Source organism: Canis lupus, chromosome 10 (genome assembly GCF_011100685.1).
Source record: "Canis lupus familiaris isolate Mischka breed German Shepherd chromosome 10, alternate assembly UU_Cfam_GSD_1.0, whole genome shotgun sequence".
NCBI lineage: Eukaryota > Metazoa > Chordata > Mammalia > Carnivora > Canidae > Canis > Canis lupus.
In genome coordinates this window covers 2,228,948-2,252,289 of record NC_049231.1, presented here as the reverse complement: position 1 = coordinate 2,252,289, position 23,342 = coordinate 2,228,948, and the positions used below count along the sequence as shown (strand labels likewise).

The 23,342-nt window shown below is 58.6% G+C and overlaps 1 protein-coding gene and 1 non-coding gene across 3 annotated transcripts; both read left to right on the top strand.

Annotated features, from left to right (window-relative positions):
- Window positions 1-170: 170 nt before the first annotated feature.
- On the top strand, window positions 171-23,331 carry CTDSP2 (CTD small phosphatase 2). Of its 2 annotated transcripts, none has more exons than XM_038549834.1 (8): window positions 171-604; window positions 13,527-13,675; window positions 15,378-15,416; window positions 15,831-15,932; window positions 16,423-16,479; window positions 18,703-18,795; window positions 18,947-19,132; window positions 19,608-23,331. In XM_038549834.1, the coding sequence occupies exons 1-8, from the start codon at window positions 541-543 to the stop codon at window positions 19,731-19,733; spliced, it is 816 nt and encodes a 271-aa protein (XP_038405762.1). In that variant the 5' UTR covers window positions 171-540; the 3' UTR covers window positions 19,734-23,331. The 2 variants fall into 2 exon arrangements, with proteins under 2 accessions (XP_038405762.1, XP_038405763.1); XM_038549835.1 differs by lacking the exon at window positions 171-604 and adding an exon at window positions 4,097-4,172.
- Window positions 18,340-18,399, top strand: MIR26A-2 (microRNA mir-26a-2). The gene has a single exon (NR_049221.1). It is a non-coding gene; the product is annotated as a microRNA mir-26a-2 (primary transcript).
- Window positions 23,332-23,342: the final 11 nt, after the last annotated feature.

Here is a 23,342-nt window from a genome sequence, read left to right as displayed (position 1 = left end):
GGTGGAGGGGCCTGGGGCCTAGGACGGGGCCGCGGAGAGGGAGGCGCTGGCGGGCCGCGGAGACGCGGCGTCCCGAGCCGCGAGGCGCGCGGGGGTGGGCGCCGCGGCCGCGGGTTGTTTATCCGGAGTACGGAGGGGAGGGGGGGGCCTGGAAACCGCCCCGTGTCCCATTTCCTCCTCTTGTTTTCGCTCCGGATTCTCCATGTTGGACCCAAACTGAGGAGCCCGGAGCTGCTGCCGGGGGATCGGGGCCGGGGGCACCCGGGGGAGCCGCTGCCCGGGCCGCCCGCCCTCCGTACAGGCCGCCTCCCTTCCCGGCCCGGGGAGGACGCGAGGGCGGGGATGTGAGCAGCTGTGGGAGCGCGAGCGTCGGAGCCGGAGCCGCAGCCGGAGCCGCAGCCGGAGCCGCAGCCGCAGCCGCAGCCGCAGCCGCAGCCGCAGCCGGAGCCGGAGCGGGCCCCCGCCCAGGCCCCCAGCCCAGCCCCGCCTGCGCGCCCGCCGGCCCCGCGCGCAGCCAGCCCGGGCCCGCGGGGTTGTTAGATGGAACACGGCTCCATCATCACCCAGGCGCGGAGGGAAGACGCCCTGGTGCTCGCCAAGCAAGGTAGGGGCAGCAACTTCCCAAAACTTTGCGTCGCCCCCGGCCGGGTGGGGGGCTGGCCCCGCCCGGGAGCCGCGGCCGGTCCCCGACCTCGCACGACCCCGACCCGACCCCCCGCCCGCGCGCGCCCGCGGCCCGGTCCGCGCCCAGACCCCGCGGGGGCCGCGCGGGGCCCGGCTCCTGGCGGCCGGGGGGAGGGGCGCGCCCCGCGCAGCTGTCACCCCGGCCCGCGCCGCCGCCCCCGGCGGGCAGCCCCGCCGAGCGGCGCCCGTCCCCGCGCAAGGCGCGAGGCGCGAGGCGGGAGGCGGGAGGTGGGCGGGCGGGCGGGAGGCGGCGCGGGGCCCTCCGGCTGCGGGCGGCGACCGCGTCCCGCGGGACTCGGGACCAAGTTCACCGCCCGGAGGCGGGGGCGGCCGCGGGGGAGGGGCCGGGCGGGGGCCGCGGGGCCCTGGGCCGCGTCCTGCCGCCGTGGCGGAGCCTGCGAGCCCGACCCCGAGGCCCGGCGGGCCCCTCCCCGCCCCGGCGCGCCTCCCCGGGGCCGCGGCTGCACACAGAGCCGCGTTTGTTTAGCCCGGGAGCCGTGTCCCTGGTTACATAATGCGCCGGATGGCATCGGCCCCGGCGTGGTTGGGAGCCGCGCAGCGCAAAAGTGCGAGTGCTCCGTGGGCAGCGGCGCGCGCCCCCGCCTTCCGAGGGCCGGAGCCGCGCGGGGGGGCGCGGACGGCAGCGGCCGGGCCGAGGCCCCGCGGGGGCGCGCGGAGTCCCGGAGTTGGGTCGCTGCAAGCCCCGAAACTCTTTTCCCCTCCCCCACGCTCCTCCTCGAGCCTTGAGGAATGTGTCCAAAATAGCGGACAGAATTTTCGTAGGGAGTAAGGACTAGTGTTGGGTGTTTTGTTGTTTTTGTTTGTTTGGGTTGCGGGGGGGCTGTTTCTGGAGAACTCACCCCCCTCCCCCCAGACAGGGGAGAGCAGGCTCCTCGTACCAAATCCGGAGCCTTCCTGCCCTTCGCTGGCCCACCCAGGATAGGATGCGCAGGGTCAGTACCGCAGTTGAACATACTGAGGCCTAGACCCTGGTGGGGGGGGGGGGTGTCAGCTGGGGCTCCTCACTATGGCCCACATCCCCCTATTTGGAAACATTAGTCAGCAGGTCGCTTATTCCTGGGGTTCAGTTCCCAAGTAGCTCCCCCAACTTTCCTAGGGGCAAGGCAGCTGTGGTGTCAGCCTTTCCCATTCCTGGAGTGGAGTGGGTGGAGGGGCAGCGGATGCTTCCTGCGTTGCTGGCCCCTTCTTAAATAAGCTTGCCCTGAGGAGGGGGGAGCCTTGCCTAATCAGATCCCAGCCTCCCAAAAAGCCCTTGCTCTCCTGGCTGCATCACTGACTAGGCCTTGTGACCCCAGGGGCAACCTCACCTCTGCTGGCTGCCCAGCTGTGCTGAGGCCTGAACGGGGAGGCTTCCTGTGTTGAGAACTTGACTCCTGCCTGTTCCCAATCTCAGCCCAGGAAAAGACTCCAGGAGGCAGCCAGAAGTGAGGAGATTGAGGTGTGGAAGATTCCAGAGGGGTCCCTGTTAGTGACGAGTGGAAAGAAGGGAAGAACGATCGCGTGCTTCCCTGCTCTGGTCCGCCTGTCCAAGCGGCTCTGGAGGGTGCCTCTGGAGGGTGCCGTCCTGGCGAGGGACTCACACCACCAGGAGTGAGAGCAGGATTGCTGAAGGGGCATCTCACACATCAGCTGGAAGTTTCAGCCAGCAGGGCTAGTGTCGGGGGTGGGGGGGTGGGGGGGGTGGAACAGAATAGATGACAGCAGGAAGCAGAGCAGCTGGCTTCTTGACAGTGCTCAGTCGCCGATGTTGGTTGGATTTTCTTGGAGTTCCGCTTTTTGTTTTCTTTTTTGTGTGTGGTTTGTCCTTCAGACTTATCCGTGGAGGAATCTGAATTCTCAAGCCAGCAGCCATGGGTCTCTCTCTCTCTCTCTCCCCCTCTCCCTCTCCCCCCCCCCTCCCCCGTCTCCGCCTCCCTCCCTCCATGTAATTTGATTGCATTCCAGAGAAGACATACTATTTTCCCGGGCCGCTTGGGCACCCAGCAACCAGCAAGCCAATTTTCTGAGTCTCAGTATTTACAAATCCTGCATCCCTTTTTTTTTTTTTTAAAGCAGGGGTGGGGAGTAGATGTTTTAATGATCTCCTTTAGGAGTTAGTTCCTTGCTGCTGTGCCACCCCCCCTACCTCCAGCATCCCATCTCTATGCCCTGCCTCCCTTTGGAAAAAGGGGAAGGGGTGTGAGGCAGTTTATTAAGAAGTAAATTTCTAGAAAAAGCCAAATTTTTCCTAGTCTGGGTGGCTTTTAGTGAAGTAGTTTGCCATTGCAGGGTTGTTTCTTTGTTTTTGTTTTGTTTTTTTCCTTTTTAGCATCCTGTTCTTGGAGCTTTAAGGCTGTCTGGGTGTGTTGATGATTCAAAAGTAATTACAGTAAGGGAAGTAAAACAAAGTTACTGAAAGCATTGATGATAAAAGGACCAAAATTGGATCATCTTCCCAGACAGATGGGTGAAATGGCTTCCTGGTACAGCAAGGACAGGCTTGTGTGTAACATCAAAAGTAGAAAAGAAAAGTTAATATCAGTTTGGCCAGAAAATGGCCATTTATTAGAGCCCCATACGAGGGTGTAACCCCATTGCTGGGAGGTGGTGCCGGAGCTTTGGAGTTGGATGGGGGGAGCTGAGAAAACAGGACCAACCCTGTAACCTCCCCGTGTGAGGTGAGAGGGTGGAGGCAGCCTCATCCAGAGCTCATTGTGACCCGCGGGTCCTGGGGGGGGCAGGGGGCAGAACCCTTTTTGTTTTCCGTGAGACCCAATGACCCTTCCTCTCAGGGAGAGAGGAATCCTGCTGCCCTGAGTTGGCTTCTTATATGTCAGACTGCACAGGTGCCAGTGGCTGACCATCCCTAAGAGGGTGAAGGTGAGTTTTTCTAGCTCTTGCTTTCTTTCCATCAGGGAGAAATTCTGCCTTATTTTCTCATGAAAAAGCTCAGACATCTTTCATTGTCGTTGTAGGTCAGCCCTTCACCTGAAAAGCTTAGAACAGGTGTTGTTGGGGCTCCCTTCCTTAGTTCACCCTTTGTGGGCGCGCAGGGGGCGGTCTTGGCCCCTGTGTGGCTCCTCTCAAGTCTCCTTTGGGGTTTTTCCTCCATCTTGGAAGGGGGTAGGGCCTGGGGGGTGACCCAGAGGCTGTGTTTGCTCCCTCGAGGAGAGCCCCAGAGAGAGCTGCTAACTCCGCCCCAAAGTTGGTAAATTCCTAACATCCCAAGCAGCTTGTGCTTCTGCTGCTGCCTCTGACTTGCAGAACTCTCAGGGGAGCAGGACTTTGCAAGCCCCTGAACCAGCCTTCGGAGCTGGCGGGGGGGTCCTGGGGGGGGGGGGCGGGGGGAGTCCTGTCTCCTCCCTCCTCAGCTGTCGGGGTTTACAGCAAGGCGGGTTCATCCTCCGTGGGAACATCCACATCCGCTATGATAGTGGACTTTGCCAGAACGGTGACTGCCGGCGAGGGCCCATCAACCCAAAGCCAAGGTGAATGGTGCCTTCCTGTGGAGGACTGCTGGAAGGAAACGGGAAAGACAGACGATCTGTAAATGCACACGTACTTAGGGACAGATATATATCCCTTCCCCTTCTCCACCTTCTTCCTGCCAGCTTTTGGGTAATTTAGGCTCGTGTCTTTATCCCCATCTTGAGAGGTTTGCTGTTTGATTGGCTGAAATGGGAAGGGGTGGGGGCCCAGGCAAAGTGTTCATTGTTACTTCAGAGAATTGTTCCAGGAGCAGAGTTAGTTGCTTCAGGCCTGGTGCACATCCCTACTTTTCCTATTCATGGCGAGATTTAACAGATCATTTTAGTGTTTGGAGTGACTTATCTGTGAAATAGAAATGTTGATTTTTCCGCTCCCTAATGCCTAGTACTTAGGAGGTGATTGAGAACTGTCCCTTCTTTTTTTTACGCAGCTAGACCACCACTCTGTTCCTCCTTCCCCCCAAGGACACAGTGCAAACAGCACAGGGTCATGTGGCTTTTATTGTTAAAGACAGGTGGCTGGGGGTCAGAGGGGACACTGATGTGTGGGGGCTTGGGCCTTCTGGAAGGATCAACCTCTGAGGCTTGCAAACAGCCTTGCTGCGCAGACCCTTTCTGTGTACCAGTGTGACTTGGGATGGGATTTTATCTGCACTAATGCGAGTAGCATGCGCCTTGGGGCATTTGCAGCCCTGCCTGGTGCCGGGGCATCTGGGTACCGGTGGGAGGAGGCCAGGGGGCCGCGCACCTCCTGTGAAGAGTCTCTGAAGCCTAAACCTTCTAAAGCAGTTGCTCAGCCTTTCAGAAATGGATATAATGAACGCTTGAGCCAACTCTGTGCTGCATGCTCACCCTGGCTGTGTTTGCTTTGAGAGTTAATGGGCCCAAGGAGATTCACATTTCTTTTAGGGAATTCTAGTAACAAGGAGAGAGATTAAAAAACTGGGGTTTTGAAGAGAAATTGATGTTCTTAAGCTATGTCTTTGCTGCTTTGGTTTCGGGGTGCAACATTGAGAAAGCACAAAAGCGGCATTAAATTGCTTTTTATCCTGTCTCGGGCCAGCTTGCTTGCGAAGCACAGAATGAACTCACTTGTCTTGGGGTCATGGGGCTGGGTGTGGCCGACATGATACCCTCCCTCTTCTGAAATGGAGGCATAATTCCCACCTGGGATGTAGATGAGCTCATTAATGTGTAACTCTTATAAAGGAACTGGTAGAAATCAAAGTGGAGAAGTTGACTTAGAACTGGAAGCTTCTCCGGACCAGAGGCCAACTAGAACAGGGTTTCTTTGTCCAGCAAAATGCCCAGCCCTCTCATGTCTGTGTGCCTGCACCAGGTCTGTTACTACAGAATGGGTACTCCAGGGAGCACCCAGCCTCCCTCCAGGCAGGAGCTGCTGATGTCTTGTTTTATGGGTCAGCTATTCTAGGGGTTGGCCTTGAACTTGATCTTTGAATAGACCTCCTGACATTTCCTTTCCCTTTGCAGGTGCTCCTAGTCCTCCCCTCTGCCCCCTATAATCATACTCTGCCCTTATTCTCTTTTTATTCTATACTTTTTTTTTTTTAACTCTCTCGATGTATGACTAGCTTTTGCATTCTGTAGAATTTGCTCTCCCCCACCCGCACTGTTCTCAGGGAACAAGTGTGGCCCCATTCCCAGTGAGAGCCAAGCAGATTCATGGGAAGGCTCAAATCGTAGAACACAGGCCTGTGGAAATGCCTTCCCAGTATGATGGATCCCAGCTCCTCTGTTCCTAAAGCAGAATGGGGCTGGGGCCCCTCCTCCACAGGAACAGGGCCCTGCAAGAGGGGACAGCAGCCTTGGGTCTTTTGACTCAGTGATAGAGCAAGTACTCCTAGAAAGGAGAACCAGACCCTGGGGTACAAGTCCTCTGGGACTGACAGAAACACAGCCAGTGAGATGTGGTGGGGAAAGGGACCAAGGGGACACTGGCTGAAGCACTCTTCAATCCCGGAAGGGTTAGTCAAGGATCACTGGCAACCTTTAGGCATTGGCCCGCAGCCAGGGACACACATCAGGATCTCCTGTGACGCTTACTAAAAATATAGGCCCTACCTGGGTGCTGCTGAATCAGAGCCGGAGCAGGTGGGCCAGGCATGTGTGTGTTCCAAACGCTCCCTATGATTCTGACAAGTGTCCCTGGAGAAGAGCCAGGTAAACACAGCAGTGGCCCCAACTGCCTGCTTAGCCCGGAGCAGAAAGCGTCCCCTGGAGGGATCCAGTTTAGCTGTTTGTTAAAGATCCTGTGGCTCCTAAAGGGGGCTCCTGAAGTTTTCTGAGTGTGAACAGAGTAACGATTCTCCCCCAGGAGAGATCACAGACTATTTATAGAGCACTTACCATGGGCTGGATACTCTTCCTAGCTTTTTATATCTAGTATCTCACTTAATCCTTACAGTGACCTGTGAGATAGTAATTAATCCCTGCTTCCCAGATGAGGAAACCTCTGCTGAGAGCTGAAGCACCTTGTCCAAGGCTACACAGCTAGCTAGTGTCAGCCAGGACCCGGACTCCAGAGTCGAGCCTTAACCAGGACCTACACTGCCTCTCATTGGCATTGTGCATTCCACTTTTTAATAGTGCAAGCTCCAGGTAAGCTGAAACCACCTTGTAAGGGACCCTATAATGTAGACTTTCTTTTTTTTTTTTTTTTTTTAAGATTTATTTATTTATTTATGAGAGAAAGAGAGAGAGAGAAGCAGAGACACAGGAGGAGGTAGAAGCAGGCTCCATTCCGGGAGCTCAATATGGGACTTGATCCCAGGACTCCAGGATCGCGCCCTGGGCCAAAGGCAGGCGCTAAACCGCTGAGCCACCCAGGGATCCCCTAATATAGACCTTCTCCCACTGGCCTGTGAGGAAACTGAGCCACAGAGAGGTTGTGCCTTAGGCAAGACCACAGCGCTGTTTGAGAGGCTGAAGTGGGGCAACAGCTAGTTTCTTGACTTCTGGCTCACTGCTTTCTCAAGTGGACACACCTACACTGGTTGGCTGATCCAGGTGAAGCTGAGAGGTGTGGTAGGACAGACTCCCTGGCTGACTTCTTCCAGTCCTTCTGCAGAGACCAGCCACTGGAGGAAGAAGGAACTGGTTGGCCAACCTCAGTGAGAGAGAGAGAGTGTGCGTGTGTGATGGAGACAGACTGTGATTCATTTTTGTGGAGTCCCAGAAAAGGTCAGTTCCTAGGTTTGGCCCTGCTACCACCTCTGCACGTCCTCTGGAATGAGAAGAAATCTGTATGACCAGTGTGAACATTTGGAGATTGAGACTGAGGGTAGGCTATGAAAGTACCCTGTGCTTAATGACAGGCCAGGCCCTAAGGCTCCTATAATTCCCAAAGCTCTGTGGAGTAGGTATTTAGTCTTCCCATTTTACAGATGAAGAGCCTGAGGCCCAAGGCCACACACCTCTGTGGTAGAGTCAGGATTGAAACCCAAGTCCACAGCACTTTGTGTAAGCACTCTATTGTTCACTGGTTGGAGGAGAGGTGGTTGAGGGTCCCTTTGTCCTGTGCCTTCACCTCTCTCTTTCTGCATCTCACTCGTGCGGGAGTCACCAAAAGCGGGCCTACGTAACCGGAGGGGGAAGAGGTACTAGATTCTTCGTGGCTTTCTACCAAATCAGGCATTCCAGGAGTCAGCCAGAGCCAAAGCAAGGGCCTCAACAGCCACCAAGAAGGTGTCTGTGTCCTGCTTGACAGGTTTCTCTTAGCCTCCCAGCCTCCCGAGGGACCTGTTCGGCACCTCCTTCTGGGGAGAGGGAGGCTCGAGGTGGGATGGGGTGGTTTCCAACTGCCCCCCCCCTCCCCCCGCAATGACGTCTCTGCCCTAGCTGGCATGCTGGGGCGAGGCCTCCGGCAGAGGCAGGAGCAGGATCCAGCCCTCTGGGCTCTCCTGGCTGGCATCTCTGGTCTGTCTCAGCTGTCACTCTGGGCCATTGATCGCTCCCTGACATCCACGGAGAGCCCACTGGGCCTGGGGGCCGAGCCTGCTGCTGCCACGTGTGAGGAAGCGGCCCCTCCATCCCTAGTCCAGGACCTGTTGTTGCTTCTGGGCACGCCAGCCCCACCCCAGCACGTTTTTAATTTTTTTTTTTTTTTTTTTGTTTATGATAGTCATACAGAGAGAGAGAGAGAGAGGCAGAGACATAGGCAGAGGGAGAAGCAGGCTCCATGCACCGGGAGCCTGACGTGGGATTCGATCCTGGGTCTCCAGGATCGCGCCCTGGGCCAAAGGCAGGCGCCAAACCGCTGCGCCACCCAGGGATCCCCCCAGCACATTTTTGAAGTAGGATTTTAAAGTCTGTTAGAGCCGCCTAGGAGGGCGTTTGGGCAATAACTTGTATAAAGGCTGAGTGATAGGGTATCTTGATCATGTTTTAGAAGTTGCCCAGAATCCCCTGGTCCCAAAGCAAGTCCTTCTGAAGGGAATGTCCCTAAAATCAAAGCTCGGTGTTGAGATGAGGGGACCAGATTGCCAAAGGGGGCTGGGAAAAGGCAGGGGTGGGCAGCTTGTGACCCCAGCCGCACCCTGCAGGTGGCCTATAGGCCCCGGGACTGAAAAAAGCCCTTCTTTCTTAGAAGCAGGAGACGCAGGGAGCCCTCCTGCCCAGAGACGGGGCTAACGGAGACCCAGCCCCGGGAGAAGGGCCTGGATGCTGGCGGCGGGGAGCATGCACAGTGCGCTGTGGGAGCCAGGCAGCCTGGCTGAACTGCCCTTCAGAGCCTCCGGAGCGGAGCGGGGCTGAGCTGAGCGGGACTGGCGGCCTGCCCCCCCCCCCCCCGCTGCCCACCTGTGCCCGGGGTGCCCCTCCATCCACCTGGCGCGGGCGGCCTGTGCTCGCCGCGGGCCTGGGAGGCCGCCTCTGCGGGGAGCCCCCGTCAGACGTGTCTTGGCCGCTGGGCCCAGGCAGCTGGCCAGGAAGGGCCGGAAATGCTCCAAATACTCTCCTTCCTGCGCCGGCTGGGGGAGGGAGGCCCCTCGGAGAGGCCATTTTATAGTGATGGCCACGCCGGAGCCTCTGCTCGGGGGATGGGAAATGGAGGGAAGGCCGCCCCAGGAGGGAACCGAGGAGGCGGCCTCGCCTGAGCTGGCTGTTGCCCGGCCTGCGGGCCTGCCTGCCCCTCCCAGGCAGACCCGAGGACTTCCTTTGCTGGGACGCGAGGCTGTGGCGTTGGCAACAGTGGTGTCTGAACCTGACCTTCAGAACAAGGTTAAAAATAGTGTCGGCCCGGCAAAGGCAGCCCTCGGTCTGCGGGTGCCCGCGCCGCCCCTCCTCGCACGGGCTCCTACCCTGGCAGGCGGCGGTGGCTGGAGGGGAGGTGGCCCTGTGCCTGCAGAGGGTAGCCGGGGTGTTTGCCAGCCCGAGACCGCGGCTTCCTAGTGGATGCGAGAGGAGGGGCAATTCCCACCCGTGGAACTGCTCACGATCACGCTCCTCCGGCCCCCTGCGCTCATCCTCTCTCCTCCAGCTGCACATGCTGGGGGTGGGGGGGGTCCCCTGCCGCTGGCCTCCTCCGGCCTCATCCGGCCAGGTCCCGTTGTTGCTAACTAGTGGTCCTCTCCCCTCAGATAGTTAAAACGAGCCCAGCACTTAGCTTTCGTCGCACAGCGCGTCACTGTTTGCCCCTCCACTGGGGAGTCAGGCTGGGGTGTCATCGCAAGTAGTGGAGGAGGACGGCAGGGCTCACAGAGGCTGCGGTCAGGTGAGCCCCAGCCCCGCCCGGCTCTGGGAAGCCTCCAGCAGGGACCTGGGGGAGCGGCCTGGCTTCCCGGTTCTCAGCTACCCCGACCTGACCCGTAAGCCAGAGCTCCCCTCATGAGGTCTGGCTGGTCCTCGCCAGAAGTTGGGAGCCGAGAGAGCAGGTGCGCGTCAGCAGCTGGCCAGGAGAGGAGGGGCGTCCACAAAGCGCGGTAGCAGGAGGGCTGAAGGAGGGGAGCAGCTGGTTTGGGGCTCCATGGCACCCAGTGGAACCCTGCCCTCCCTGGTTGGGAGACCATACGCAGCCTGTAAATCCTCTTGTGCCCGGTGCTCCTGTCCTGGGAGGGGGGCCGGTGCGCCTCTGCATCACACACGGAGCGGAGGGGTCAGGGGTGGCCTGCACCTGGCTGTCGGACACGACACTGGAGGAGCCCTCTGAAAGGCTCTCTGACACCAGTTTCAGATCCCACTCTGACGAATGTTCCCGCTCACCCTTAAAGCCACCGAACAAAGCAGGTCTTTGGCCAAAGCTCCTGTCTCCAGTCCCTACCCTTCTCCCTCCCCCATTGTCCTCTTGATTTCCCAGAGGTACCTGTCAGAGCAGGGGCAGGGTGGGATGGGGTGAAGCCAGCCCTGGAGTGGAATCCCAGAGCCTTGAATTGCTTTACCTCTTGCACCTTTCATGGCCCACCCAGGAGGACAGCTGGGAAGGGTGCTGGGCCCCAAACTCATCCTTTACTTTCCTAGCCTAGAGAGGAGCAAACATTCTGAGAGACTGAGCGTTCCCCCACCGCTGCTCGAGTGTTGTAGGAATAAAGATACATGATCCCCCGGAGCCGTCAGGGCCGGCGGGCGGGGGTGGGGGCAGTGGGTCAGACTCCTGGCAGATCTGGGTTCAGATCCCGTGTGCTCTCTCTCTGCATTGGTTTCCCTTCTGTGAAATGGGGAGTCCGTGCCTACGGATGGGTCTGTAGTGAGGATTATGTGGGGCGACGATGCAAGTGTCCTCGTACAGGGCTGGCGCATCCTCAGTTCACAGTAAACATGACCGAGGCCCAGAAGGACCGAGTGGCCCGTGCTCAGCACCTTCCTGCCGCAGAAAGGAGGCTTCCCTGTTTCCAACCCCCCCGGGCCGTTGCCCCCCGGTGAAGGCTTCCACAGGTCCTGGCTCTGTAGAAACGACAGGCCCTGGGCCACTCAGCGGTCACAGCCACCAAGCAGCTGCTCTGCGCAGGCCCTGGCTGCTGAATGTGCCCGGCCGAGGCCGTTGCAGGCCCCGCGGGGAGGCAGCCGTGCTGGGGGGAGGCTAAAGAGGCCGTGATGGATGCTCAGAGGCAGCGTCCATAAAGGCAGGGGCACAGACAGCCCGGGAAGGACTGAGGACCTGTGGGGTGTTGACCTTGCTGCCATGGCCCGCGGTCCCTCCGCAGGCCCACACTCTGTGCTCCAGAGGGGTCAAGGCGTTTGTGGTCTCTGAGGCCCCGGGGGCTGCTGGTGACTTCGTGTTTTTGAGAAGACCTGCGTCACCTGCTGAGTCCAAACCAAGCTGTGAAGCCCCCCCGCCCGCCCCCCCCGCCCCCCCGCCCCCCCCCGCCCGCCCCCCCCGCCCCCCCCCCCCCCCCCCCCCCCCCCCCCCCGCCCCGGGCCGGCTCCGTCTCTGGCTGAACCGCCTCTGCCTGTTGGGCCTCCCGCAGTGGGCACCGCGAGGCCTCCCCGTGGCCCCGGCCAGCTGCCCCTGTCACACCCCTGCCTCTCGGGATTACTCAGCCTTCACAGCGCCTGTCACCGAGATGCCGAGAGCATTCTTGACGGCCTCTCTTCAGGAAAGGCTCGGGCTGTGTGGCCTTTTAAGAAAGGCTCCGTGCCCGGGTTAAGCCTCTGATTGTGGTTCTGCGTGGAGAAACCATAAACCAAAGGAAAAGGGGTGGTTCAGCTTGGTCTCGGAGCTTTGTGTCAGCATCTGCCTGAGTCCCCCGCCCGGGGTTGAACGTGGGCCCCACGGGCAGGACGGGGAGAGTCGGGGAGGTCTGGGGGAGGTCCAGGGGTGCCCCGTCCTGCTCTCGGGTGCTGGGCTCCGCTCTAAGGCTGGGCTCTTGGGCACAGGGGCCTTCGGGGGGCGGGGGGGGGGGGGGGGGGGGCCGGGGCAGCTCCTGCATGGAAGGCACCGGCCCCAGGCCCTGGCAACCTGGGCTCTTCCCTCTGGGCCAAGGGCTCAAGAGTGACACCGGGTCCGCGGGCTGAGGCTGGGACAGCCTGGTGCTCACTCGGGGTCCTGCCAGTGTTGGGGGGCTTGTCCCCCTGGGAGCGCGAGAGCTCTGAGGCGGGAAGGCGGCCTGCACCTGCAGGAAGCCTGGCTTCAGTGGAGTCAGAGCAAGCGGGCAGTCCTGGGCGGCGCTGAGCCCCCGCCGCCGCTCAGTGGCCAGTCGTCACCCTGGTCGTCACCCTGGTTGGGGGATGGGGCTTGGCTCTCCGCTCCCCAGGGTGCAGGCGGCTGCGCCTCTCCTCCCGGAGGCCACCACGTCGCCCCTGCCGCCTTTGTGGAGGGAGCGCTCAGGAAAGTCGCCCTTGCTGCCGGTTCTGTTTGCCTCCGCAACGCTCCCCAGGACAGGGGTTTCCAGATCCCCTCTGTTTCCCCGCACCGGGGTTAGCCCCGCGGGGGGTGAGCCGGCGGCACCATCCCCGAGGCCCCTCCCACCCCACAGCCCGGGGCTGGGCCTTCCCGCAGCGGCCCCGCGGCGCCACCTCCCGGCCGCGGCGCCCTCACCACCTCCTGCACTCGCCCGGGCAGCTCCTGTAAGCAGGAGGCACCAAAAAGTGCTCTGAAGCCCACTTCCCGGCGATCTGTGATGCCCGTGGCTCTGCGTGCCGGCCTGACCTTTCTGGGGCCGCCTTGCCAAGCCTCCCGTTCAGATGGCCTTGTGTTTCCAAAGCCTGGATTAGCAGGGCAGGAGCGCGCAGCTGCAGCCTAGAAGCAGGGCCCTCAGCCTAGGGTGCCTCCCAGGGGCTTGGCCTGCCCGCGGTTTATGGGTCAGGCCTCGTGCCCGTGCACTCGGGGTGCCCGTGCGGTCGGGGCGGTGAGGGAGAGTGTGGCCGCCTCCCTGCAGCTGCCGCTGTGTCAGTTCTCTCACCTGTTGCCCCGGCCTGGCCTCCGTTCTGCGGCCGCTGACTCGGCACCTGGGGAGCAGAACCGCAGCCCCACTAACGAAGGGGCCTTAGGTCTCTCCCTTGTCTAGAGCAGCTAGTTCTGCGAACTGGGGTCTGTCCGGGGGGGGGGGGGGTGCATTTTCGCCTTGGTCAGCATCACTGTTGAGGGTACCTTCACTGTGCTGCTACAGGGGGCAGCGCGGCAGGACCCCCGGCTCCGGGACCTGGCCCCCTCATCAAGTGCCTCTCCCCTGCCATGGGATGAAGACCAACTTCTCTGCATCTCATTTCCCAAGCCAGCGAGCCTGCTGTTTCCTCTTTAGAGACATGTTGGAATGAGCCTGGGCACTTCAGGGTCTGTCATCTGCGGGACGAGCGGATGTGCTGTGTCGCGGCAGGGCTTACAGTTCGGAGGGGATGTGTGCACAGGGTCCCTTTGGACAGTCGCCCTGTAGCTAATGGCTCATCTTCCGTCTGCTCTAGGCCTGGTCTCCAAGTCCTCTCCTAAGAAACCTCGTGGACGGAACATCTTCAAGGCCTTTTTCTGCTGTTTTCGTGCCCAGCATGTTGGCCAGTCAAGCTCTTCCACTGAGCTCTCCGCATACAAGGAGGAAGCCAACACCATTGCTAAGGTAGCTAGATGAGGCTGGTGCGGTGCCAGCAAGGGCGCCCCGGCAGCCGCGGCGTAGTTTGCCCTGAAGTCTCAAAGTCTCTGGCTCAGAGGCCCCTCCTCTGTCTTTCCCGAAGCAGTCCATCTCCTCTCTCCTGGCTTCCCTTTGCCATGTGGGCCATTTGGCCCTCCCTGGAGTTTCTGAGAGCCCCTTCAGGCCAGAACCTTCCAGGTTCCAGGAACTTTGCAAGGCGCTTTGCATACATTATCTTAGGCTATCTGTAGGGCAGCCCTGCTGGGAGGTTCACGAGATATTCCCACTTATACACCTGGAAACTGAGCCAGAGGCTTTGTGTAGCCCCAAAGACTTACTGGCTCCTAAAGAGTCCAAGCTCTAAGGTCTCTGGCTGCAGCTCTTATGTTTGTTGTCCGTACTATCCAAAGCTGTCTTCCAAGTTACCTGACTTCCCGGGAAGCAAGGAATTGAATTTCTGCCACACCCTGGACACCCTCTTCCAGCCCTCCCACCCGGGGGGGGGGGGGGGGGGGTGTCATAGAATAATGCGGATAATGGATGTCTTTGAGCCTCAGGCTGAACAGAAGGTCTGTCTGCATCTCAAGGGTGGGGACAGCCCAGACCAAAACCCCACCTGCCCCTAAGGCCCTTGAGTACTTCTCTCAGAAAGATCAAGGCCTTGCTGTCCTTTTCCTCTCTCATAACCAAGACTGAAGACGTGTATGTGTCAGTGTGTTATCCAGTAGGGGAAAATGGGTTAATAAAGTGTAGTCTGACAGTATTACTTAGCAATTGATTTTTACAGAGTTCACAATAACATGGAAAAGTATCGAGTTGCAACATTAAATCAAAAAGCAGAATATGAAATTACCTATCGCGGGTAGAAGCCGCTGAAGCAGACCTGAAAGAAATACGCTAAAATGCCAACATTAACTCTTCCTAAACGCTAGGATTTTCATTTTTTTTCAGGGCTTCCATTAAGGGCACGAATCAAAAAAAAAAAAGACACGAATCACTTTGTATAGCCCTCACAACATTTTTATTACTAGCAAAATGCCAGGGAAGCCTTCTGACCTCTCTGTACTCCGCCTCTCCTCACGTTCCAGACCCCACAGTGTGGGTTCACACTGGCATACGTGATGTTTTGTAGGGGCCCAGCACCCTCCCCGCACTGTGTATCTCCCCACCCCAAAAGAAGGTACAGAAAACATGTGTTCTCTAAGGGAAGCTTGGGCTCCAGGACTCAGCAAGAGGTTGAACCACCACGCTGAGGAGTTCCAGTTTTGCTTCTGCCTCTGATTCCGTGTCCCTGAGTCAGCCACTGGGGTGCCCTGTTGCTCAGTTTGTCCAACCTAGAGGGAGTGGCAACTGAGGATGGAGACACTGCCTTCATCTTCATCAAATCTAGTGATGAAAGGCAGCACTGCCCCCCCCCTTACCTGTCCAGCTCTTAGGAAAAGTCACTTACAGGGGACCTGGCTGGCTCCGTCAGTAGAGTGTGAGACTCTTGGCCTTAGGGTCATGAGTTCAAGACCCATGTTGGGCATAGAGCTTACTTTAATAAAAATGTCACTTTTTTATGTCAGGCCCTTCCACGGGGCTGGGGTCTTGGGGAGAAAATCATCCTCCAGGCCTGAGGTGGAAACAGTGGGCTTTAGCTGGGATAGCATTGGCTGCCTGGCACTGACTGCCTCCTCTTCTCCCACAGTCGGATCTGCTCCACTGCCTCCAGTACCAGTTTTATCAGGTATGTAAATCGAACAAGGTACATTACTCAGAAGCCCCAGACCCCGTGATCACTTAGGGTGGTGCCCTCATTCCTTAGTGCCTAGCTGCCACCACCTTGGGGAGCCAATTGTCCCAGATACTTGCTGAGGGCCCATTCTGTGCAAGGCATTAGATTTCGGGGGACAGCTGACCTCTGTCCCATGCCAGCCCTGGCCTGCATCTCAACATGCAGGTCACTGCGTAGTCCAGTGGGAGGCTGGAGCCAAGCCATTTCTGTCTCTTCCTCTAGCTCTCGGCCTTCAGATGGCGCCTCATCTGGGTTGAAGTTGGGGGTTTTCTGTACCTTGCGATGAACCCAGTTCTTCCCAGAGTTCTGAGGAGAACACTTGGGCTTTCTTGGTGGCTGACCTCAGCAACCTGGCTCTGGTTTCAGATCCCGGGGACCTGCCTGCTCCCAGAGGTGACAGAGGAAGATCAAGGAAGGATCTGCGTGGTCATTGACTTGGATGAAACCCTTGTGCATAGCTCCTTTAAGGTAACTCCACATCTGGAGTTCTTCCTCCGTGCACCTGCAGCTGGGCGCCTCTGGCATTTTGGCCCTGCTGGCATGACAGGTACTCAGAGGCCGCACTAAAGAACGTGGATTAGGAATCCCCGCTCCCCTCGGCCGCTGCCGACAGTCTTGGGCTGCCCCTGGTCATGCAGCCCAGAGAGCCACTGGGGCTCTGAACAGGGCAGCCCTGTCGGAGGGTCTGAACCAGCCCTGGACCTTGCCCCCCCCACTTCGCGTATGGTCAGGGTGTTGGTTAACTCAGGAAGGCCCTAGGACTCTCAGGTAGAATCGGGGGTGGTGGTAAGCAGGGAAATCCAGGAGGGGATACTGTAATGGGGTGGTGGGAGGAGCTTCCTGGGGTCCCCGAGATCTGTCCCTGCTGGCTCCTCCCAGGGGACAGTGCAGTGGCTGTGGCAGGAGCTTCTTGTCTCCTTCCCACCATGCTGACCTCATTGACTTTTCTGCCTTCCAGCCAATCAACAATGCCGACTTCGTAGTGCCTGTAGAGATTGAGGGGACCACCCACCAGGTGAGCTGCCTGCCAGGCCTCAGCCAGCCCAGAGGCCTGCAGTCCTCTGCCCCCTCCAATCTGCTCCATCAGTTTGTCCCTTTCCTGCAATTTCAGCCTCTCCTTTATTGGTACCTCTCACAGGGCTTTATGATCTTAAAAAAAAAAAAAAAAAATCAGCCTCTCATCCCCTTCTAGCTGCCTTTTTTTTTTTTTTTTTTTTTTTTGCTTTACAGCCAAGCTGTGTTTAAAATCAAATGTCACTCAATAAGAGAAATAGCTGTCATTTACTGAATACCACCCCCTGGCCAGGGGGGCCAGTGCTAAGTGATGGCGTTCTCACTAATCTGGAGGAGTTGCTGTCTCTGCCTGTTCCGGCAAGGAAGCCAGGGCTAGCTGTCTTCTCTCCTCCTGGCCCACCCACTCGGTCTAGCTAGTGACTTTCTTCCTCACCAGCCCTGGCATCTCTTCCTCTGTGAAGCGTCTCCACTTCCCCTCCCCTTAGGTCCCTGCACTGGATTCTGCCCCAGGAAATGCTATCAATGAGCACTTCAATCCAAGTAAGCTCAGGCTCTGGCCCTGCATAACCGGCTCAGTCTGGGATCTTGTGGTGGTGACTGTGAGAAAACATTTACTCCAAAGGCTTGCCCAGAAGGCCTGCCAACTGGCCCGGGAGTTGAGGACATCAGGAACAATGCTCTGGTAGCGCTGATACCTATTGGCATGGCCTGGTCAAATAGAAAAGTTACTTATAGGGAGGGTGAGGATGGAGGTTCCCCTGAGGAGTCACCACGATCCTGTGTCCCTTAGAACTTCATTTTTTTTTTTTAAGATTTATTCATGAGAGACACAGAGGGAGAGAGAAAGAGACACAGGCAGAGGGAGAAGCAGGCTCCATGCAGGGAGGCTGATGTGGGACTCGAGCTGGGACTCCAGGATCACGCCCTGGGCGGAAGGCAGGCGCTAAACCACTGAGCCATCCGGGCGTCCCTCCCTTAGAAGTTTAGTTCCCAACACCACCGCCTCCCTACTGAGGCCCAGCACCTGCTCAGGACCAGACTTGGCCCTTGGACTGCCCAGGTCTGCGCAGCTGCCCCTCACAGTCCAGTTGAGGGTATGGAGATGTACGAAGCCTGCAGAGAGAAGATGAAGGCATATTTTCAAACAGGCCAATATGCACTGTGAACTCCTGGCTTGACAGGGAGAAGCATGCATCTTGAAAAAGGGCTGAGATTAACATTGTGGGGTGGCTCCCTTCAAAAGGTGGGTTTTCAGCAAAGAGTGGGGAGGAGATGCCAAGCTTGATGAACAGCCGGGAAGAGGGGAAGGGACCTTTTAAAGGTTGAAGAAGTGGCAGATGCAAGGGAGCCAAGTTGTGGCTACTTGGAACAGAGGGTTTCTGCTGCAGAGCCACCAGGGGCCTGGGGACTTGGTGGCCAGTTAAGGCCACCTCCAAGGAGGGAGAGAGGCATGGCAGGTGTTCATTGAGCAGGGAGTCACATGGATGAGAAGCTTTGAAGGAATGCCTCTACTCCCATGGAGGCTGGTGCGCAGGAAAGATCCTGGAGACAGTAGCATGCGGAGTGAGGAGGGGCAGGCCCGTGAACCTTTTAGGCCAACGTGTACAAGATCCTGAAAGGTGGACGTGAGCGTTAGGGATGGCTGGCTGGGCAACACAGACCGGTGTGGGACACAAGAGCAAGACGTGCAAGGTGTACGACCTGCAGTCACTGAGGGAGTCATTTCTCCCTGGCACATTTCAGAGAAGCTGGGTGAGGACATGAGGTTTCACAAGTGCCAGTGACCTTGCCTGTTGGTGACCTGGACAGACTGCCCCTCCAGAGCCAAGGACAGGAAGCTCCCACAGAGGCTGTGGCTGGATTCAAGTAATCCAGGATAGGCTGTTTCCGTCTGTGAGGCCTATTCTTGATTACTTGTTTCTGGAGGCAGCTGATGGTCCGCCGCCTGAAACAGAGATGGCTTCTGGGACCCGGGCATGTGCGTTTCTTCCTTTGTGGGGTCAGGGTGGGGCGTCCAGCCCGCAGAAGCCTGGTGAGGTGACACCAGTGCCCCAGCCTGTGGGGAAGAAGGTGTCCAGCCAGACGGCCCCAGAGGTTGGGGTGTAGGGGCCACAGAGTGAGGTGCCCACCTGCCGGACGCCGTTGGTGGACGCGGTGATGGTGACCGTGTCCGGGGCTGCCCCCCCACCCCACGGCCCCAGCAAGCCTCTCTGCCCTCCCTCAGGTGTATGTGCTTAAGAGGCCTTATGTGGATGAGTTCCTGCGACGGATGGGGGAACTCTTTGAATGTGTGCTCTTCACTGCCAGCCTGGCCAAGGTACCTGCGGTGGGAGGGGAGGCGGTGCGGGTGCGGGTGCGGGTGCGGCAGCTCCGGGTGGTGGGGCCTCGGGCGGCACCCCTCCAGGGTAGGGGCGGGCGGGATGGCGTCAGCGCCCAGCACCCCCTCTCCTCCTCTCCTCTCTTCCCAGTACGCCGACCCGGTGACCGACCTGCTGGACAGGTGTGGGGTGTTCCGGGCCCGCCTGTTCCGGGAGTCCTGCGTGTTCCACCAGGGCTGCTACGTCAAGGACCTCAGCCGCCTGGGAAGGGACCTGAGGAAAACCCTCATTCTGGACAACTCGCCCGCCTCCTACATCTTCCACCCGGAGAATGCAGTGAGTGGTCGGACCCGCCCGCGGGCGGGGCTGGAGAGGAGGGCGGGGCCTGCGGGATGGTGGGGGCGGGGCTGGAGAGGAGGGCGGGGTCTGCGGGAAGGGGTGAGGCTGGAGGGGAGGGCAGGGTCTGTGGGAGGGGCGGGGCCTGCGGGGTGGGGCGGGGCTGGAGAGGAGGGCGGGGTCTGCAGGATGGGGGCGGGGCTGGAGAGGAGGGCGGGGCCTGCGGGATGGTGGGGGCGGGGTCTGCGGGAAGGGGTGAGGCTGGAGGGGAGGGCGGGGTCTGTGGGAGGGACGGGGCCTGTAGGAGGGGAGCTGATGAGGGCGGGACCTGTGGGAAGGGGGGGAAGGCACCCCCAGGGGAAGGTGTGCCGCGCGCACACACACACACACACACACACGCACACACACTCGCGGCACCCTGCCGGCCTCCTGGGGAAGAGGCAGTCAGATTGACGCCACCCCTTTCCTGCCGCAGGTGCCCGTGCAGTCGTGGTTCGATGACATGGCAGACACGGAGCTGCTGAACCTGATCCCCATCTTTGAGGAGTTGAGCGGAGCAGAGGATGTCTACACCAGCCTGGGGCAGCTGCGGGCCCCTTAGCCTTCCCCGCTCCAAGCGATGGCCATCCCAGGAGGGGACCTTCCTACACTGTGCCTTTATGACCAGCCTGACGGAGCAGAAGCTGAGCCTCTCACCCAACGGGGCCTGGGGGTAGAAGTGGCCGCACAGGGCTTTAGGACGGGATAGATGTGAGGTGGGCACGTGTCAGACCCAGACCCACAGCTTGTCTGCTCCTGAGTTGGGTTCCCAAATGTGAGTGTGTGTGTGTCCGTGTGACTGTGTGTGTCTGTGTGTCTCACCCTGAGTGGTGGCCCCACGATAGAAGTGTCTCAGGTGGAGAGAGAAACTGAAAGATGGAGACTCCCCAAATTAGCGTGTCTCCTCTCCAGTCACCCTGAGAGCCCCTGAGCTCGATCCAGAGAGGACTGTTGAAGGCTCTGTTGCCAAAGCCATGGCCTTTCCTCGGTGTCGGAAGGCTCATGCCAAGGAGAAAGGGTGAATCAGAGGCTGCCTTCCGGTGTCCCACGCACACGCCTTTCTGAAACCTTTCTCCAGCCAGCTACCGCAGACAGAAGACAACACGTCTGGAAAGATGAAAGCTTGTTTCCAGAACCAGTGGCGCCTGCAGCCATCAGGTCCACCTGCCTCCAGCCGAGTGCCTGGCATGGGCCCTCTCTGTCTCCCCGAGGTGTGGGCGCCGGGCCTGCCTTCCTCATCACCTAGCCATAGCCTCGAACCTGTGGGGAAGGAGGTCTTCTCCCCGCCCTGGAGGAGGACAAGTAACTTTTCCGTTCTTTAGACTCTTTTAAAATTCTCTTTCTAAACACAGAGCGTTGGGCCTGTTTTGTTTCTGACCAAGCTGCAGTCCAGGGCCTGAGATGAATGTGGGAAGCCTTGGGGGTACAGGGAGGAAGGAAACCCCCAAACCATGAATGTGTGTCCCCTTGGCTTATAGATCAGCTGAGCTCGGGACTGTGTTCCTCCGTCTGCTCTTCAGGGATTCTCTGCTGGTGCTGGTGTGAGGACTTCTGTTCCAAAGTCTGGGAAGGGCGCCCCAGCCCGGCCCCTCCTGTGTCCGGGGCAGGGCTCTTTCCTGTTGTGTCTTCCCCGGGGCCTGGCAGTGCCTCTCATTCTGCTCCTGGCTTGTCCCTCCTGGCTGTTGCTTTGTCGCTCCAGGGCCTCTGAGGCGTTCCTGCTCTTCCTGGGAACGGCGTTCTCATCTTCTGTTTGCCAGCGTAACGCATATGCTGCCGCCTCCTGTCGCAGGTGCGAGCGAGCCCGGCACACACCTGCGCTTCACGTGGCTCTTGCTTCCAGAGTTTCTTAGTAGCGAATTCTTTAAAACAGAGCCACGAAACAGAAGTTTTCTGAGGATGGAAAAGGAGAAGTGCTGCTGTAGTTGGGAGCACAAGGGCCCCCCACAAGGGAGCCCCACCTCAGCATCACTGCCTTAATTATGGCTCCCCTGGGGTTGGCTGAGGTCCTCGCTCCTCCCTCCCTCCAACTCTCCCTCCCTCCGAAGCAGGAGGCACTTCCTTTCCCCATCTCTGCTTTCACTGAGGACAAGGGTCACAAAGCATTTGTGAGTTGCTTCAGGTGAGGACACCCCCACTCAGGACTCCCCCCCCTGTTATCCTTTTCAGTGTCCACACACGGGGTCAGCCTGAGGAATTGACCTGTTCTGAGCAGACCAGGCGGTGGAGCAGCAGCTTGATGTTCTGAGTGGTAGTGGGCCGACTAGAATCTTCCTCTAGCGCTGTGGAACCACCTCCCCTACTTGTCCCAAGGTTGTGTGGTCTTGGTCAGTGGTGTCACAGTGGAAGAGAGTCCCTGAAGCATGTGTGGTCACTGGGGTCCAGCAGGCAGGGGAAGAGGGCTCCGGAGCTAGCCAGGAACGATGCCACCTGCGGGAGAGTGACAGCTTCGGATCCTAGGGTCCTGGCTAGGCCTCTGTCCTCACACTGGAAGGGGCCTCTCTCCAACCCCCACCCTGAGGGTTAGCCCTGGGCCACATCCGCCCTCTGGGCCCAGCCAAGTTTTTCTGACCAAATAAGCAATAAGAGGCTCTAAGCTGATCCAGTTCCTAGGACCCTTTGTGCCCTCTTTGGGTCTCCGTGATTTTCCAGGTGAAGGGAGAGCCCGTGCCACCCCCTTTCCAATCAGGCTCGTCCGAAAGCCCTCGGTGGGCCTCGTGCCCGGAGCCCAGGATAGCTGGGCAGGCTTGCCCACTGCCCCCGCATGAAACCCCTGCCCTCTAGGCCTTGTTCCCGGCAGAACCGTGCCCTGCCCTGCCAGTCGGCAGGTCCTCAACAGGAATATCCTCTTCCCTTTTTCCCCCTTCTCCTGCCTTCTGCAGAGAAGGAGCTTGGCCAAATAAACCTAAACCGGGTCCGTCCGTGTGGACCGGAGCCAGCCTGAAGTCATTATATGCTGTCTGGTTTCCAGTTTCATAGTGTTAGGGGCAAGTGATGATTGCAGAACTTGCTCCTCGGAGGAACCTGGCCAGACTCCGTTTTGGAGGAGGGCACGATTGGGAGGGAAGCAGTTTAGCCCAGGATCTGTTCTGGGGCTCCCCACCAGCCCTCGCCGTTGAAGGCTGTCTTCAGCAGGTGGGGGGCCGCTGTGCCTGGTCAGCCCCGATTCACGCCATGCCCGCCACGTTCGGGTCTGTAAGGTGCCTCTTCGGGGACACAGTGTGTCTCTCTGATTGGGCTTCTAAATCCAAAGCCTGATGTTCGTGTCCCTCTCATAGGGGGAGCTTTGGACACAGGACCAGTCTGGAAACGGTCAAGGTGAGAGTTTCCACTCTGCACATTGTAGAGGGGACGCTCTGTAGGCCCGTGGGGCCTTTACCCTAAGAGAGGTTCAGCACATTTGCCTCCAGTTAACCCGGGACCTTCTGTTTCGTTCCCTCCCGCCTCCCAAAGATTTTGACCATTTTGTAAGTGTATAAACTCACCTCTGTTATTAACAGTGGCCCAGAAGCATCTTTGTGCTAAAAGCATGGGAAGTCTATCCAGGCAGCCCTTCCTTGGGAGATGGATCCCGTTCAGATCTGCCCCTGCCCCATTCCCCAAGCCTCATTCAGGAGGGCAGCCCCCACCCACGGAAGGCTGTCCTGAACCCCATGTCCCAGCCAGGCCAAGTGTCTGTGGAAGGTAAGCCTGTTTGCCCCTTCAGCTCTTCAGTCTGTCACCACTGTTGTTCCTCAGTCACTTTTTGTAAAAATGGGGTTGGTTTTGTCTCTTTTTTTTTTTCTTTTCTTTTTTAAACGCCAATAAATACTTTCATTCAAGCAGGGGAGAGAAGGCAAGGGTGTGACCCCCTGGGGCAGACCCTCCTCTCTGGGCCCCAAGAGCTTTGCTTATAGTCTCCCCACATTTGACACATTCCATGTCCTGCCGCTTTCCCCCTCAAGATGCCATTTGGAAGGCAGGGGGTCTGCTTCCCACTGTGACTGGGCTATGGGACACTGACTACCTTGCTTACGGATTCATGGTTTGATAAATTTGTTGTATTCAAAAACTTGAAATGTAGGACGCCATTAAGTGTCTGTTTATATTTTTGGAATATTTGTATTACTTACAATTAATTAATAAAAGCGGGTTTAAAAACCCCATCCAGGAATGGGAGCTGCTTCCTGACCCT

Excerpts from the sequence above, each read along its gene's own strand:
- CTDSP2 (XM_038549834.1), top strand. The coding sequence starts at position 541 with ATGGAACACGGCTCCATCATCACCCAGGCGCGGAGGGAAGACGCCCTG. Across the intron at positions 15,417-15,830 it reads TCCAGTACCAGTTTTATCAG|ATCCCGGGGACCTGCCTGCT; the intron begins GTATGTAAATCG and ends CTCTGGTTTCAG. Across the intron at positions 16,480-18,702 it reads TTGAGGGGACCACCCACCAG|GTGTATGTGCTTAAGAGGCC; the intron begins GTGAGCTGCCTG and ends GCCCTCCCTCAG.